The sequence below is a fragment of the Natrix helvetica genome, assembly GCF_964273705.1.
Source record: "Natrix helvetica genome assembly, chromosome: 1".
Classification (NCBI taxonomy): Eukaryota; Metazoa; Chordata; class Lepidosauria; order Squamata; family Natricidae; genus Natrix; species Natrix helvetica.
Genome location: NC_138548.1, coordinates 52,470,696 through 52,489,489, shown reverse-complemented (window position 1 = coordinate 52,489,489; position 18,794 = coordinate 52,470,696). Strand labels below are relative to the sequence as shown.

Below are 18,794 nucleotides of genomic sequence, written 5' to 3'. Positions count from 1 at the left end.
CCGCACTGCTCACCTCCAAGCTGAGCTTGGTATTTCCTCCGGGGGTCAAAAGAGGCCGTTTTCGTCCTCCCCAGCCTCCAGGAAAGCCTCCGGAGCTTGGGGAGGGCGAAAAACAGGCCCAACAGGCCTACTGGAAGTTCAGAAAGTTTTTCGCCCTCCCCAGGCTCCGGAGGCTTTCCTAAAGCTGGGAAGGGCAAAAACTGCCTCCCCCGTCCCCCCAGAGGCCCTTCAGATTCCAGAAATGGATCATTTCTGAACTTTCGATAGGCCCATTGGGCTCGTTTTTTGCTCTCCCCAGGCTCCGGAGGCTTTCCTGAAGCCTCCGGAAGGCCGAAACCAGCTGGCCAGCACGCGCATGCGCGCTGGAGCTGATGGCTCACGTGCCAGTACACATGGCTCTGTGTGCTATCTGTGACACACGTGCCATAAGTTTGCCATCACAGCTATAGTTTATATTTTTAATACAAGAGTAGGTATATTTTGGAGGAATATTCAGAAAGCACTAAGGAACTGAACAAGTCACATTTGTCCTAAGTGACATCAGATTGAACAGATTCCTAACCAACTTAACTGACAATTTTGTGATCCAAAAGGTAGAGGAGGAAACTAGAAGAAAAACTACCATGTTTCTCCGAAAATATGACATGTCCTGATAAGCCCTCCCCTGCAAATAAGCCCTTTGGACAACCCCCCCTCCAGCTGGGCAGAGCGCCACTCACCAACCTAGCGGTATCCCAATGGTGCCAAGCCGCAGGAACCGGGGGGGTAAAGGTGATCACGTTGCTTGGCGCCTTCGGGATACCACTAGGTTGATGAGCAGTGCTGTGCCCTGCCAGAGAGGGGGGTTGCTGGCGGCTGCTCTCTTGCGAGCGGGCTCCCAAAGAGCTGGGCACAGCCTCAGGGGCGAATGGCTGTGCAGCGCAACACAGCAGCCATGAAGCGACCATGCTCACGAGCAGCCACCTGGCAAACCCCCTTTCCAGCCGGGCACAGCGCCATTCACCAACCTAGGGGTATCACCAAGCCGCGTGAGCACCTGTTTGCCACCACCCAGCTCCCGCGGCTTGGCGCCTTCAAAATGCCAGTGAATGGTGCTCTGTACGGCTGGAGAGGGGGGTTGCCGGGTGGCTGCGTGAGCGTGGTTTATAGTAAAAATATAAACTATAGCTGTGATGGCAAACCTATGGCATGTGTGTCACAGATAGCACACAGAACCATATCTACTGGCACGTGAGCCATCAGCTCCAGCGCGCATGCGCGTGCTGGCCAGCTGCAAAACAGCCGTTCACCCCTGAGGCTGTGCCCGGCTCTTTGAGAGTCTGCTCATAAGAGAGCAGCCACCCGGCAACCCCAAAACAATAAGCCTCCCCTGATAATAAGGCCCAGGCCATATTTTATGGGTCAAAAGAAAATAAGACCCTGTCTTGTTTTCAGGAAAACACGGCATACTGGACCTAATTCTTACTAATTGAGATGAAGTGATAAAAGTTGAAGTTGCTTGGACCTTGGGTGAGAGTGACAGGCAGAATAAGAAACAATGGATGGAAACTAATCAAGGAGAGAAACAACCTGGAATTGTCCTAACAGTGAGGACAATTAATCAGTGGAACAGCTTGCCTTCAGACATTGTGGGTACTTCATTACTGGAGATTTTAAAGTCTGAAATGGTATAGAATCTCCTGTTTGAGCAGGGAGCTGGGACTAGAAGACCTCCAAAGTCCCTGCCAGCACTACTCTGATTCGGATTCTTTTTAACCATTTCAAAGTTAGATTGTTCATAATATAAGGAAATATTTTAAAGTTATTTCTGAGTTATTAGAGAAAATCTAATAGCAACTCAAAAACTTAAAATTATTTTGTTTTCTATGATTAAGAACTACCATTTTGAGAAGCTTGTAATATAAATACACATTTAAATAAAACCAATAGAACAAAATATTTTAAAAAAATTAAAATACAATCTTCAGGATTTAGTGTCCCAGATTAGAAACCATGGCACAAGTTTACTAAAAACTTGTCACATAAAGACTACAGACACACCCTGAGAACTACAAACACAGCATGTTCTATTCCAAATTATAAATATATGATTCTAATATTATATTACTAAAAAAAAACCATAATGGATCCATGCACGGTAAAGAATTATGTTTTTCTCCCAGGCTGAAATGATATCGCTTGCAACTGGAGAGGTCACATAACATACCAGGATTAATAGGGTGTCATTTGTTCCAAAGTCACCCAATTATTAAAACAAGTTCTGGCAATCTTAGAAAATAGCATATACATAGCAAATTGCATGTATGAAGGTAAACTTTATCCTGGACCATTTACTGGAGATAAATACAGAAAAATAGGTGACTGGAAAAATGATCTTATTAAATGTTTCTTGAAATTTTAATTGCTAACTGGTGAAAATATCATTTGTAGAGTGAGACAATCATAGAACAGCTAAGATGTTCTCTTAAAATCAGACCATTTGCTATGTCTGGCCTTCACAGCCCTGGTGTTAGAACATGCCAAAAGCAGATATGATTAACAATGAGTTACAGCTGGGAATAATACACTATTTCTTAGAACTATGGAATAATATCAAGTGTAGTATTCACTTTGTTGTTTGAGGAAGAGATTGCATTAGTAATAAGAAGCAACCAATTACATTTAAAAGGACTTCCATATGTATCTATGTCAGTGGTGGGTTACGCGTACCGGTGCCTGCCGGGAGCATCAGGTACCGTTCCAGTATGGTGGTCCGGAGGGCCCACCAGCCTCCCCGCGCTCCTTACCGGTACTTGAAGTTTTAGGGGCTTCCACACACGCGCACAGAGCATATGGCACCTGTGCGGCGCTCCACCGAGCAGCTGGAGCATCGCGGAGGCGTCGTGGAGCATCGCGGGCAGTAAGTACCGCATGCTGGCACTGCGCACATTCATGTGGTGGGAGCCTGGCTCCTTTGCACCGTACCAGTTGTAACGGGACCCGGAACCCACCAGTGATCTATGTAGATTGGTTCTTCTTTCAGGGCCCTTGCCAAATACATAAGACTGATAACTAGTAAAAAAGGCACTGATAATGCTGGCACGACAATTACAGAATATTGTCCCCAGACAATCTAACCTTGTCAGTGCAAGCTGAAGATATTTTTCATTTCTGGCTTTGTTACTTACACAATTATAAATATAAATTTAATGCTTCTTCAATAACTGTTGTCCCCTCTATTGAATTTACCTTGCTTCAGTTTTAAGTTGTCATACGGTCGTTCCATGTCATACTTTACTGGTCTCACATTTTATGCCCTCATTTTTGTTTTGTGACCCACTTGTAGCACTTGGGAATACAGAAAAAGTATAACATTCCAGGCATAAATAAATTTAAAGAACAATTGAGAGATAATTACTGTCATTTTCTCCATAGAATCTCTTGAAAAGACTTGACAAGCTGCATCAATTTCACTTCCTATCATACAGTAGATGGATTCTTGTTCAGTTTTCAGACTTTGTAGTTGATCATGAAGTTGAAGCCTCTCTCCATCCAACCTCCTTAGGTGATCATCTTCACTATTTATTATTTTATTCTAAAGAAAACAATAACAAAGTAGAAACAATAAATTTATCGTGTATTTACAACTTAGTGCAGCACAGTCACAGGGTAAAATACTCTAGCTGCCTAGAGTAACCCCACAGCAAGATAAGTGGCAAATAAATTTAACAGATAAATAAATAATAAATAAAAACAGCAACTAATACCATTACAAACTAAAAACCTTTGAAAAACCACAGAATAAAATGAGGAACACTTTAACTAAAAGGGCCCATGACATATAATAAAATGACAATTGTACACTGAAAGCATTGTCTTCTCTGTATTTTCAATATTGGGGAAAAAAATCTCCAGAAATATGTGGATACTTCATAGTCATTCTGTGACTCTGATAATACCCAATTATATGTCTGGAGACACCTTCATATTTCAAATAAAACTTTTGACAACACAATCCTCGCATCAACCAACCTCTTCCAGAGCTTTTTCTTTTACAGTTTAATTATATTGTTGATGAAGAATGTGTGGACAGTTAAAAACTTTCAAATATTGCTATCCAGTTTGACTTCAATGAAAATTGTTTTTTAAAAAAAACAGGTCAATCAACAAAACCCTAATCACAGATTTCCTGTTGCAAATTTGACAAAATTAAGACAGCAAAGCTTCTTCCCTCAAATTAGCACTCTTTTATGGTCTATTTTCTCTCTCTCTTTCCCTCGATCTTAAGCCACAGCCAATGAATTCATCTCCAACTAAGCAGAGTACATAATAGTTGTATCCACTATGGTAGTTTGAACCATTTGCAAGGAACAGGCAGATATTATTTGATGGTGTTAAAGGTATCGTTGCGGTATATAAGCTGTTTCAAGTAAACCTGCCTTTAGCAACTGACTGGTGGTGATTTTGTCAATGCCAATAGTGTTAAAGTGGTACTCCACTTTTGGGATAGCACTCAAGATGCTTATTACTAAATATATTACCTTTGTTTTATTTTGCCACAGTAGTTCTATTTGCAGATGTTTGCATTTTGTGATTTGCTCCACTTCTTTCTCTTCTGTTCTGCTGTCTTCAGGTACTACCATCTCCACTATCCAAACTTCTGATTTTGCTTATCAGTTTGCAAAATCTGAAGTGTTTATGTGGCAGTTTCTTGTCCATTTGAATCCTAAAATCTCGGAGCACTTCAGCTTCTTCATTTTCTATTAAGTTGTTTTCACAAATGAAAACAAATATACATGTCCCAGGATAATGTTGCAGGATCCAATCTGGGGCAGTCACCTGGACCAGAGGTTTAGTCTTCTGAGCTTTTGGACTCGTGCTGGAGCCCATCCTAGGGAACTTCTCTCTAGCAGCTTTTTAAATGCACCCTTGTTGCTATTTTGTCGTGTGCTTTATAGTCAAGGTGTCTGTGTGAACATCTTGAGCAGCTTAGCCTCTCCTATCTTTGCATTTTCTACCTCTTCTGTCTTCTCAATTCTGATCTGGTATGTATTTTTTAATAAGGTTTGGTTTTGTGCAGCCAGAATTAGACCTCTGTCTCTTTCTGCATTTTCCTGCTCTTAGACACTGCCAAATCTTCTTGCTATTTGCTTGGCCTGTTATTTTTAATGTAAAGGTAAAGGTTCCCCTTACTCATATGTGCTAGTCATTTCTGACTCTAGGGGGCAGTGCTCATCTCCATTTCAAAGCCGAAGAGCCAGTGCTGTCCAAAGACATCTCCGTGGTCATGTGGTGGCATGACTAAATGCCGAAGGCGCACAGAACATTGTTACCTTCCCACCAAAGGTGGTTCCTATTTTTCTACTTGCATTTTTACATGCTTTCGAACTGCTAGGTTGGCAGAAACTGGGACAAGTAACAGGAGCTCACTCTGTTACACAGTGCTAGGGATTCGAACCACTGAATTGCCGACCTTTCTGATTGACATGCTTAGCGTCTTACCCACTGAGCAACCGCATCCCTTAATTTTTAATTTTTAATGTACTGACCAATTAATACTTTATCTTATCATTTCTCATTTCTATTCTTCATTCATTTGTTCTTCTGGAGCATTGGTCTCTTCACTACTTAGTAAGCGTTTATGATGTACTAATTTCAGTGCATCTTCTTCACTGACCTTCAGATATTCTTCCAATGCCCTTTCTTCTTCAACTGTCCAGTATGCTTGCAACATTCCACACCCACCGATTTTCCTTGTGTCAACACTGCTGTGCTGATGAAGGTCCTGCATCAATGTCATTCTTTTTCTGTTCTTTCTATCCTGAGCTTTTCATTCTCTTTGGATCAAGTTTACTATTCTACCTGTGTATCTAATGACTGGAATTACCCAGGTGTTCATTGTCTTGATGGTATTTCCTCCACTGAATTAGGATAAGATCTTAGCTCTTCACTTTCATGTATATTCACTTCTAACCTTCTTCTTGACTTTAGTATGCTTGATTTTGACAGCTTGATGGATGCCCAGGTATGTGTAGTTATTTTCTTCATCCAGACCCTTGATGTAATTACCATAGAGAATCTTGATTCCTTCAATTTTCACTACTTTTCTCATATTAGAGGTGAGGATGGCACATTTGTCCAGTCCAAACTCCATTGCAATATTTTGGCTGTAGTGATTCTATTTCAGACAATATTTTCCATACAAGTTCAGATCATCCATGCAAAGGAGATGGGGATACCACAACTTGGCAGATGTTTTTGATGTTTGAGAGTTATGTCCTGACTTGTTCACTCTTGTTGACAAAGGAATCAGTGCAATGAAAAACTGTAGTAGTGAGTCTTCTCTGCTGTTTGAGCAGTTTCCTTTTTGCTCAGGTGAAAATACCTTGTTTCAATTAAATGATGTAGAACTGCATCAGCTACCATACCAGTTAAAATTTTGAAAGTTATTAGCGGGCAGGTAATTGAACTTTAGTTGTCTGGTGCTGCCCCTTTTGTAGGATGTTTCATTATCAATTAGGTTTTGTTATTATATCATTCACTGGAACATTTATAAAAATTATCATGTGCCAGTAATGAAAAATTGATGGGAACAGAGAGTTGAAAAAGTAGATGAAAATGAGCAGGTTAAAATATTGTGGGATTTCCAAATACAAACTGATAAAAGTCTTGAGTCAGAATGACCAGATTTCACTGTGGTTGAAAAGAAAAATATATCAATAATAGAGGTGATAATTCCAGGAGAAAATAGATAATACAAGAAATTGGGGGGGGGGGGGGAATCACAAAATATGAAGATCTGAAAAATCTAAAAAATGAATCGTTATGGCATAAACCAGCTGTGGTGATCCCAGTGATTATTGGCAAATTGGATACCCTATACCAAAAAATCTTGAGCAACATTAGAATATCTGCACATTGACAAAATTTCTTTTTTTTTTTTGAACAACAACAACAACAACAACAAACATACCATCTTTCAATTGCAAAAATCCACACTGCTTGGATTCACACATATACCACATCGATACATTACAACACCCTAGGATCTTAGGAAGAACTCGATGTACTGTATATGAAAGCCAACTTCCATTAAAGAACTGACAGCTGTGATTTAACATTTTTTTCTACATTAATAATAATAAGCCAACCACTTTCAAACAGCTCTTGGGTCTGTGTGTGTGTAAGACAAACTTTATGGAGGTGAGGACATTATGAAAAATGTTGTTACACGTTTCGCACAAAATGTAACATAGTATTTTCAGTTCTGGACTGCGCCTGGAAGATCATGGTTCAGTTCCCCACTTGACCTGGAAATGTCTAATTTTGGATTAATCATTTTATCTATGCCAAAACTATTTCACAAGATCGTTGTTGTAAGGACAGAGTCTGAGATTTTAATATGAATGCAAAAAGCAAAAAACAAAAATCAGATTAGTAGAGCAAAAGAAATATTCTGATCTACTTATTGCAATCTATCTGTCTGTTCAATTATAGGGGGCAAATCCAAGGTTTCTAAGAGCTTCAGGCAGTGCCAGACAGTACTAATTCTCATTACTCTCATAATGGAAATTAAGCAGTAGTAGCAGCAGCTCATCTGATAGCATTTACAATTACTGACAGCTATTTTCATTTGGAACGTGACAAACAAAGGTAAGAAAATTAAATACACTTTGTCTCTTTTAAGTATACAGGGTAATTCTAATTCATTTCCCCCTTTAAAGCAAGGAAAAACAGAATAAGAAGCATAAACTATAATTTCAATACAGTTCCAGCTAATTCCATAAAAACTGAGAATCTCTTGGTACAGCAACAGTAAAATCCTGGATTTCTGACTTGGGTTTATGGATCAGGATTCCAGGGATGCTGTGGGGGGGGGGAGAGATAATGGTTGATGATTTCTTTGTAGTTTGGGCACACTGTCACTTCTTATTTATATATCAACCAGCTCTGCACTATGAAGTCTGTACTGGAGAATGGTTGGAACAGACTAAAGAAGGATTCTTCCTCTCATGTTTATCACTTGGAAATTATCAAAGGTCAGATAAAATAACACAATATTTTATAGTCTAACTCCACATTTGTACATGTATATCAGAATGTATGTGTGAAGGCACTTATTATTTTTCCAAACATTTTGGAAGACCAAAGTGTAACCTAACAAAGATATAATACATGAAAGATTGTGTGCAACATTTTAAGCAAAATTGGCACATTAAGTACTTCATCTTTTGCACAATGCAGTCAGATTATACATTTACTGTAACGTCATTGCTTTGCATATGACATAGGATAGCAATTCCTGAACTAAAATGCCTCAAAGTTTCAACAGTAGAAAGCTGTTATTTTATAAAGTGCTATAAATATTATTAGCATAGGTTGTTGAAAACCACTTTACAAGTCTGCAGAAAGTCTGCAATACTAATTACAACCCCAGCATTGCAGTTACAATTTCCACATGTTTGGATGTAAATTATTTTCAAGAATCACTTTTCAAATAAATTGATTTCCCATGGTTAAGAAATTCAAGGGGAAAATGCTACTGAAAATATCTCTATATCATATAGAATCATTGTGAGTTGATCAGCCTTCATGAATTTGACAACTCAAACAAACGGCTAGTAGAGCATGGTTGTGCATCTAAGTAAGCCAGGTTTGCAATAAAGCATTTACTTAGTTACCTATGGCAGGTAGACACAATGCCATTGCAGATCTAGAAGCCACTAGCCTCCACTGTACTTTTTCCAGCTGGGAAACAATGACAGGTCATGACTATTATCAAGGTATCTGCATTTTTCCATAGTTTATATTTGAATTTCTTGTGCAGTATAGTTTAGGACGGATTTTCTTTTCTGAAGCAGCAACATCCCAGAAAGTGAGTAGAAACGTATAAGATGGAGCACTGCTGGAGCAGTAAGGTACCTATAATGAACTCTAAATCATCCTTAACCCTCAATGTTTAGATTCAATCAAGTTATTTTTTGAATAGTTTAGTAAATATTTCAAACTTAGGGATTTTCTTCTCAAACTCAAAGATTTTCTTCCATAATAATCAAAAACATGGTTCTTTAAAAGTTAATATTTGTAAATTAAATATGGCATGAAAGCATACAGAGGTGAACAGAACCAAAGTTGAATCCCAGAAAGGAATGAAAACAAGAAGGCGAGAAGGCTGAAATTCTGCTGCAAGCCATAGTCTTGAAAATTTTTAGAAGATAATAATTTCAAATGAAATAGGTGACTAGAAAACACAGAGGTATGGAGAGAGAGTCATTTAGGTGACATGGCTGGTGCTGAAATTTGATTGACAAATAAATAAATTCCCACCAGGCTCTCTCACATTTCAGCTACAATTATATTAACAGTATTTAGTGCACTAGTGGTTCAGAGTTAAGTTGGCATTTCAGTAGAAAAGAAAGTTGAGCCAGAGTGGACATAGTTGACATCATGGAATAAACAAGTTAGCAAAGAGCCAACATAATCTACACAGTCTTTAGTCAGCAAAAGTAGCAGCTATTCCAGGGAAGACAGGATGGAAATAATAGTTATTGCCATTTACTGTAGTTTGCACTTCTAGCTTTCAGAATTGGCAAAAGAAAATATAGTCACTGGAGCTCTCTGTAAATTCTTCCATCCAGCAAATAAGCAGAACCCACAGAACAGCTCATATCCAATATCTGAAGATTTATTCCAAAGCAAAATTGTTTAATTTTACACCTCAGTGCTAAAGTTCTTTCTTAGCTGACAGCTTTTGCCTGACACAAACATCTCACTCACAACAGCTTAGTTTAAAGCATCAATATATGTTGGGCGGAAGAATTATATGCAGAGCATTCCTATCTTTGCATTTTGTCCATTAGGGAGACAGGAGTTTTGCAATCATTCAATGTAAGAGGAGGATAATAAGGATTGATGGGAATGATCTACATTTAATCAAAATCCTCAGTTTGCCAGAGCTAGTACTAGCTCAAGACTTGGTAAGAACCAGACTCGGAGATTTCAAAGGAATTAAAACAAGCACATCTTTCCAATGGCACCCTACCTGAGTTTCAGAGTATTTCAGAGTAGAATATCTGCTGAAGCAAGTTGCTGCCATTTTAAACTCTCAAAATTTACTGCTTGATACATCAATTAGATGTTGCACTAGGGAAGTTAACTGGTACTGTGGCACTGAGAAAAATCACCTCCTTCTAGAAGATTCTGCAACTTGTTGCTGCCACTAATAAAGCTGTACAGGGAGAGGTTGAAATGAGTGCAGTCGTCATCTATGGAAGTTGCAGTTTTCTTACTGCAAAGAAGCTAAGACCATCCCTCTCAGTGCCCTTGTTAAAGTGCCATTATTGTTGGGATCAAACCGCATTGGCATTTTTAAGAATGAAAAATATTTTTCATCTTTTTTACAGATCACATCAAATCAATAAAGCTGTGGGAAGCATGAGCAAAAGTTGTCAGCTATATTGAGAGAAGGAGAAACTCATGATTTTTCTAAATCTTTGGGCTAGCCTTGATACATGTTCTGCAACATACATAGGACAAACGAACAGGAGAATAAATGCACGCATTGTAGAACACAAGAACGCAGTCAGAAAAAAAAAGAAAAATTTTCCTCTGTTTTCCAGCACCTTAAAGCTACAGGACATGAAATTAATTTGGAAGGAACCAGGTTAATCTCCAAAACTGAACGCTTCAACAAGAGAATAATTATGGAAGCTATCGAAATAGAGAAACACCCCCACAACATGAATAAACGTGATGATACCTCCAACCTACCAGACATCTGCAAACCAGTCCTGGCAAACAAACGAGCCCCACCCATCACCCAAGCCGTTACAACAACAAAACAATAACGGACCCACAGCCAGTACAAATCATCACCAATCTACCAATCATGATACAGCCACATATCCAATCAATCCACTTACTGAAACAACGCCAGAACTCCATACACACCCCACCAAGATTTATAGAAGGACGGCAGCTCTGGACACTCTTTAAGCCAAAAACACCAGCCCGAAGATGGCGAGTGAGAACTTGCCGAAATGTTGCCAAGACAATCTCAATCTTACATGGGAAAAGATCCGAATACAACAAGACCAGCATACCTACACCCGTGAAAATCTACAAATAAACTTTTTTTATTTCTTTATTTAATTTCTATTTTTACTTTTTTCTTTGCACTTTTTATCCTTTCTATTCTCTGTTTTAAGTTTAATTTGTATTAGATATTACTATTACAATATATATAAAACATATTCTTCCCGCCATTCCAAATACATTTTTAGTTATTTGAGTGTAAGAAAATTTTGTCAAGACCACCTTGTTCATAAATTTTAAATGTTATTAGCTTGCACTATTGCTGAGATCAAACCCCTCACAAAATATTGCAAATTGCAGGATTTTTTAAAAAGTACATACATACAATATGTGAGATATTTTCTAGGAGGAAATGGAATTTTGATGATGGCATATCAGTCTGTGGCTTGTTTAGCAATTTTCAGATGATTGAGTATAAATCAGTTGACGTTACATGTAATGAGCAATTGTTGATAATCTCAATATATTTCACAACAAAGGAGAAAAAGACGTAACAGAGAATATATACAGTTCAGTGTTGAACTATGAAGTTCTTGATGCCTTTTGAATTTGGTTGTTTACTTGCAGATGTTTCATTACCCAACAAGGCAACATCCTAGTTGGTTAATGATATCTAGTTAAGCGATAAAATTTATTTAATAAATAAATATAGAGAGCTGCCCAACTCACACATGGTAACTTCAAACAACCAAGCTGAGAGAACACCATGGAGATGTACATCATTTACACTACTGAAACTCCCTGCATACAATGGGGATCTTCACATGGCCACTTTGAGTTCATTTTGTAACACTGGAATCTGCCCATATTGAAGATAACTGTCCTCTAGGATTACAGGAAAAAAAGATCACTGTAAACTATTTAATGTTCATCATACAGCACTATGCAATGATTTTGCTTGTGCATTGCCTTTATTTTACAAAAGAAGGCCATGATGGGATGCGGAGTAGGAGGATAAACTCCAAAGATGTTCATTTACATAGCTTTAGATTAGGTCAAAGGTTCATTTTCTCACCACCTCCTAGGGATACAAAGAAAACATATTTAATAAAGAACACACACACACACACACACACACACACACACACACAAAACTCCCAAGGAAATGAAAACCAGAATGCAGTCCTCTGATCAAGTTCTCAAAAATGAATCCTTGTTTGACATTTTCTCATTTGATCATTTTTTTTTCTTTTGACATTATAAAGAGTTAGCTTTGAGCAGCTGTTCTGCTCTGATCCAAAGAACACAATAGTAAGAATCCAATCGTGGGTCTGTTTTACCCAGGGAAATATTTTGATTTGGTAAAAGTAGACTTTGTGCTCTCTTATTCTCTCTTTAATTATATCCATGCATGAAGAAGAGTCATTAGAAAACCTGTCATCAGAAAGTGCAAATCCAAACACAGCTTGGCCTGGACAGCCTTTGGAAATTGCTGGAATGCACTAGTACTTTTATTTATGAGCCAAGTGTTTAAGCAATGTTGTAGTTGTGTAACCCACCGGAGAACATGGAAAACCATTAGCAATTTCCTATGGGATGCTATCTCCGAGTTCTTCAAATTACAGGATGAACCTACATTTTTATTTTTTAAAAAGGGCAGAATGTTTTTGTTTCAAAGGTTTCACTGGAACATCACGTTATAAATTTGTCACGTCTTGGTAATAATCTTGAAGCCTGTTAAATCCCTCTGCCTATTTCTATCACTTTCCACAGAATTCTTAGTAAGAATAAAGAATTTCATGGCATTGCCAGAAGTATTAAACTATAAAAGGCTAACGGTAGAACAAAGATGTCCAGTGTTTTAAGTTGAGCCCTCTCGGAAAACACTAAAATCATACTAAAAGAAAACAACTGAGAAGGTTAAAAAAAACCCTGAAGAATATGCCAATGAACAACAGAGAAAAAGAATATACCAACAAACAACAGAGAAACTATACAAACGTGTAGTTTGCAAAGGACACTATAATGCAGTGGTGTCAAACTCAAGGCCCGGGGGCCGGATATGGCCCGCGGGGTACTTAGATCTGGCCCACGGGATTGCCCTGGAAGTAGAGAAGGACCAGCCTGCAATGCTTCTGCCAGCGAAAACAGGCTTCCAAGTTCCATTTTTGGTTGCCATGGCCTCCTGCAACACTCAGTGAAAACGGAGCTGGGGAGGTCTGCGTGCCGTAGAGTGTTGAGGCTGCCACAGGCTCCCCCAACAGGAGTGACATAAAGCTAGCCATGCCCACCCTGGCCACACACACCTCAGCCCCTCTGAGGTCAAATACGACCCTGATGTGACCCTAAATGAAATCGAGTTTGACACCCCTTGCTCTAATGGGAAACAAAAACCTGGAAAGGAAAATGTTGCTATGCAGCGGAAATAGACAAAGGCAAACCAGATAAACTTTCATTATTTGTTTAGTAGAGCGAGCGAGGTTAAGGGCATTGGAGTACATTAGTATTTTTCATAAAGTAATTAGGCCATTTTTGTATCTAACTATGGACATGTGACAACTGAACTTTTCTTATCAATTCGAAACATTTTACTATTTCTCCAAGTAGCTTCTTCAGTCTGAAGAAAATGTTGTGACACGTTTGTCAACATACATATATACATACTCTCTCACTCTAGAAAAATTGGTATATAGCCTTTCTCTACCTTACCTACTCAGGCCCACCTAAATTCACACGTACAATTATCATTCAAATACATTAACAGTGCACACTGGAAGGAAACACTTTCTTAGTTTTACTACCTTTTTTTCAAAAGAGCTAGCAACCCCTCTTACCTTAATGAAAAGCTATTCCTTAAAATAACTCCTTTTCATTTTAAGCTGGGGCTGGAGTCACCATCACAGGAAGGGAAAATATTGCACATTGAAACATTGGCAAATGTTAAATTCTTTGTAGCTATGACAATTCAAATGCACTGATCTAAAGCAGGTCATTTATTTTCTGAACTAAGTTACTAATCCACACTTGATGGCAGTTCTTTCTTTCTCTGTAGGCCAGGTGGAATCAGTTTTGGATTTTTTGAATTCATAAATTACACGTTTATACCTCTTGCAACTCAAGGCAGTTTACAAATCTATCCTTTGATCTCCCATGACAGTATGCTATGTGTAGTGATGACAAAATGTAATTTAACAATATCAATTAGGAATAATTAATCTGATGTCAAAAAAAAAAAAAACCCTGCTAACTCATGAGATAGAGCATGGCCCTCAATCACAAGGTTGTGGATTCAAGTCCCATGTTGGGTGGTTGTAGTTTTTTAGCCAATTTGGTGTAGTGGTTAAGGTCCAGGATAAGGCCCCAGGTGATCATGAATTCTACTCTTCCCTCTGTATCAGCCCAACTTATCCCAAAGGATAAGTGTTGTTGTGGGGAAAATAAGAATTAGCTACCTTAAATTTATTAAGGTTTGCTACCTTAAATTATACAAAATAAGATTGGAGTATAAATATAATAACAAACAATAGCATGTCAGATAATTTTTGAACATTAAAATGCTGCTAGCAATTAAGGGAATATCTATTTATAAACTCAAATCACTCCTAATGATATTTTACTTTTAGGGGGGGGGGGGAATTCTTATCAGTATATACTTGATTTGGCAGAGCACAAGGTTGGAATTTAGTGTTAGGCATACCTGAAACTTTTTGAGCAGACTTTCATAAGCAATTTTCTCATGACTCAACTATAGGACTTCAATTGTGGATCAATACTCAGAACTACGATATCAGAGTGTTAAATGTAATAGTCTGTGGTCACCATCTTTATTATGCAGCAGTATAGAATCAGATAAATGCATATCAAATTCAAGAAGACTTTCTTTGTGCCATGTTTTCTTTTTGCATTTGGAGAAAATGGAAGAGTAAACTAAAAAAACCTGGAAAGATAGACATTTACATCTTTAAAAAATAAATATTTCTTACATCGTAAATATGGTTTTTCCTTTGAACATACTCTTTTATTACAAAGCTCCACATTTTACTTTTACCTTTTCGTCTAATTCCTGTTTTATTATGTTGCATTTTCGCTTAATTTTTGCATTTTCTTCTTCCTTGTGGGTTAGCTCCAATGAAAGCTTATCACATTCGATTTTCATTTTTTCTACTTGCCGACGATGTGCTTTTACATAATTTCTTTCTTCTGTAAGTTCTGACTATTGGAAGGAAACCAGACAAGAAATGAAGTGTTCAATATTTCATATGAATGGCACAGATATTTACAGGAAAATACTGTTTAAAAAATTCTCTTGTACTCATTGATGTTTCTTCACACCCAATAGATTCCCAGTTTTATTAAGGGAGGAAACAGGTTTATCCAGACAAGCAAGAGTGAAACTACAACTGTGGTAAAGAGAAAATATAGCATAAAAAGAAAAGCAAGTTTGAAATCAAATTGTAGCTCATTTTTTTTCAAATTAAATCCCCATCTGGTTTATTTATTGTCAATACAATAATTACATAGTAAAAATGGTATTTTAACTCCATTTATTCTCATTTATTAAACATAGAGTATTTATAGGAATAACTGAAATATTATATAATAATGAACAGTTTATACCAGAGGTGTCAAACTGGCGGCCCACGGGCTGGATGCATCATGCGCAGGCCACGCCCATCCCAGCTCTGCAAAGGGGGAAAATGTCACAAAACGTCACGTGACAGCAACGTGACACTGCGAGTTTGACACCCGTGGTTTATACTGTTAGTACTAATCTGACCAGATGCTTTCCCCCAACATTTCCCATAAATGAATGGGAGCAAAACAGGCAATGATGGGTCAGGAAAGACAGTTTGGAATCACAACAGACAGCACAATGACAATCCAATGTTTAAAAGGCAAATTCTATCCTTTGGATCATTAGAAGGAGAATTCAAACAGAACTATCAATATAACTACCTACATCTTTTATACAGTAAAGCCCATAGAGAGATTACATTTAGAGTATTGATGACATAGCTAAAGCATCTCCTCTATTCAGAAGTTTTATTACTTGGAATAAAGGAAGGAAAAGGGACACTTAATAGTTATAGCACTTAGACTTATATACTGCTTCATAGCCCTCTCTAAGTACTTTACAGAGTGAGCCTACAATACCATAGCAGAGTTGGAAGGGACCTTGGAGGTCTTCTAGTCCAACCCCCTGCCTAGGCAGGAAACCCTATACCAGTGGTGGGCAACCTTTTTTTTCAACTGAGCCAAATCTCGCCAAAACCACGATTGAAATTTATTTTGAGAGCCACATTTTTAAAACCGAAAATACATAGGATGGTACACTGTTTTTAGTTTCAATAAACTCTGGCATTTGAAGCATGCAAGTCTTAAAGCTGTCAAGTTACAAGATCCTTGCACCCCTAACCCTTTAGAAAAAAAACCCCAGGGGTCTTCAAATCTGACAGCTTGAAGACTTGTGGACTTCAACTCCCAGAATTCTGAGAATTGAAGTCCACCAAGGGCATCAATCATATTAGCCCAGGGAGCTGCAAAATTGGCTCTTAAGACTGGTGGACTTCAATTCCCAGAATTCTGAGAATTGAAGTCCACCAGTCTTAAAACAGCCAATTTTGCAGACCCCTGTGTTAGCCCAAAGCCTGGTGCTGGGCCTTGCTCCCCCATTGGTGGAGCTCCAAGAAGCGAGGAGGGAGAAAAAGAGACGGAGGCCAAGGAGCTTACCCCCCCCGCCCCCTCCCAGCAAAAATCTAACCGGGGAGCCGGGCAGTAGCAAATTAGCCAATCATGCGAGAAAAGCGAGGTCTGACCGGGTGGGCAACGAAACTCCAGGGCTCTCTGTTCTAATTCCCCGTGAAAACTGTTGCCTCTGAAGCGTTTCCTCTACTGTTTGAACCTTTAAGCGTCCCTTTCCCTTTTTTCTTTTCAACCCACAATGATTAGGGAGGATCCTGAAGTTGGGCGGGGACGAGAAGCGGGGAGGCAGAAAAAGAAACGGAGCCTCCTCGCTTCTCATCCCCGCCCGACTTCAGGATCCTCCCTAATCATTGTGGGTTGAAAAGAAAAAAGGGAAAGGGACGCTTAAAGTTTCAAACAGTAGAGCAAACGCTTCAGAGGCAACAGTTTTCACGGGGAATTAGAACAGAGAGCCCTGGAGTTTCGCTGCCCACCCGGTCAGACCTCGCTTTCCTCCCGCCCGACTTCAGGATCCTCCCTAATCATTGTGGGTCGAAAAGAAAAAAGGGAAAGGGGCGCTTGTTTTGAAGTGCCCGAGAGGAGGGAGGGGAGCGGGTGCTTCAAAACAAGCGCCCCTTTCCCTTTTTTCTTTTCGATCCACAATGATTAGGGAGGATAATAATCCGGCACACAGAAGAGCCGCTTTAAAATGTGTAAAGAGCTGCTTGTGGCTCGCGAGCCGCGGCTTGCCAACCACTGCCCTATACTGTTTCAGAAAAATGGCTATACAACATCTTCTTAAAGACTTCCAGTGTTGGGCATTCACAACTTCTGGAGACAAGCTATTCCACTGATTAATTGTTCTAACTGTCAGGAAATTTCTCCTCAGTTCTAAGTTGTTTCTCTCCTTGATTAGTTTCCACCCATTGCTTCTTGTTCTACCCTCAGGTGCCTTGGAGAATAGTTTGACTCCCTCTTCTTTGTGGCAACCCCTGAGATATTGGAACACTGCTATCATGTCTCCCCTAGTCCTTCTTTTCATTAAACTAGACATACCCAGTTCCTCATATGTTTTAGCCTCCAGTCCCCTAATCATCTTTGTTGCTCTTCTCTGCACTCTTTCTAGAGTCTCCACATCTTTTCTACATCATGGTGACCAAAACTGAATGAAGTATTCCAAGTGTGACCTTACCAAGGCATTATAAAGTGGTATTAACATTTCACGTGATCTTGATTCTATCCCTCTGTTGATGCAGCCTAGAACTGTGTTGGCTTTTTTGGCAGCTGCTGCATACTGCTGGCTCATATTTAAATGGCTGTCCACTAGGACTCCCAAGATCCCTTTCACAGTTACTACTGTTGAGCACAGTTACTACTGTTGACCACCTATACTGTACCTGTACATTTCATTTTTGTTGCCTAAATGTAGAACCTTACTCTTTTTACCATTTAATTTCATTTTATTAGATAGTGCCCAATGTTCAGGTTTGTCAAGATCCTTCTATATCTTTAGCCTATCTTCTGGAGTATTGGCTATTCCTGTCAGCTTGGTGTCATCTGCAAATTTGATGAGTTCTCCATTTATTCCCTCATCCAAATCATTGATGAAGATGTTGAAGAGTACTGGGCCTAAAACAGAGCCCTGGAGTACTCCACTGCATACTTCCCTCCATGAAGATGCAGTTCCATTGAGGACTACACGTTGAGTGCGGTTCGTCAGCCAGTTATGAATCCATCTGGTGGTGATGCTGTCCAACCCACATTCTTCTACTTTATCTAGTAGTAGGTTATGGTCTACCTTATCAAATGACTTACTGAAGTCCAAGTAAACTATATCGACGGCATTCCTCTGGTCCACTAATTTTGTCACATTATCAAATCATGCAATAAGATTAGTCTGGCATGATCTGTTTTCGACAAACTCATGTTGGCTTTTGGCTATTACTTTGTTTGCTCTAGATGTTCACTAATTCATTGCTTGATTATCTTTTCCAGAATCTTTCCTGGTATTGACGTCAGGCTGATAAGTCTGTATCAGGGCCTACTGCCCTGACAATCTGGGTCCCCATTTTACCAAGCTTGAAATGATGGATGAGTCA

General features: G+C 39.0%; 1 protein-coding gene across 9 annotated transcripts in view; it reads right to left on the bottom strand.

Moving 5' to 3' along the window:
* The window catches only part of CEP128 (centrosomal protein 128), a 208,963-nt gene that overhangs the window by 126,911 nt on the left and 63,258 nt on the right, over positions 1–18,794 (bottom strand). For all 9 annotated transcript variants that reach the window (XM_081935596.1, XM_081935594.1, XM_081935593.1 and 6 more), the window contains exons 15-16: positions 15,062–15,226; positions 3,398–3,574 (exon numbers count right to left, since the gene is read on the bottom strand). In XM_081935596.1, the coding sequence (XP_081791722.1) occupies positions 3,398–3,574; positions 15,062–15,226 (342 nt within the window). The remainder of the gene's footprint in view (positions 1–3,397; positions 3,575–15,061; positions 15,227–18,794) is intronic.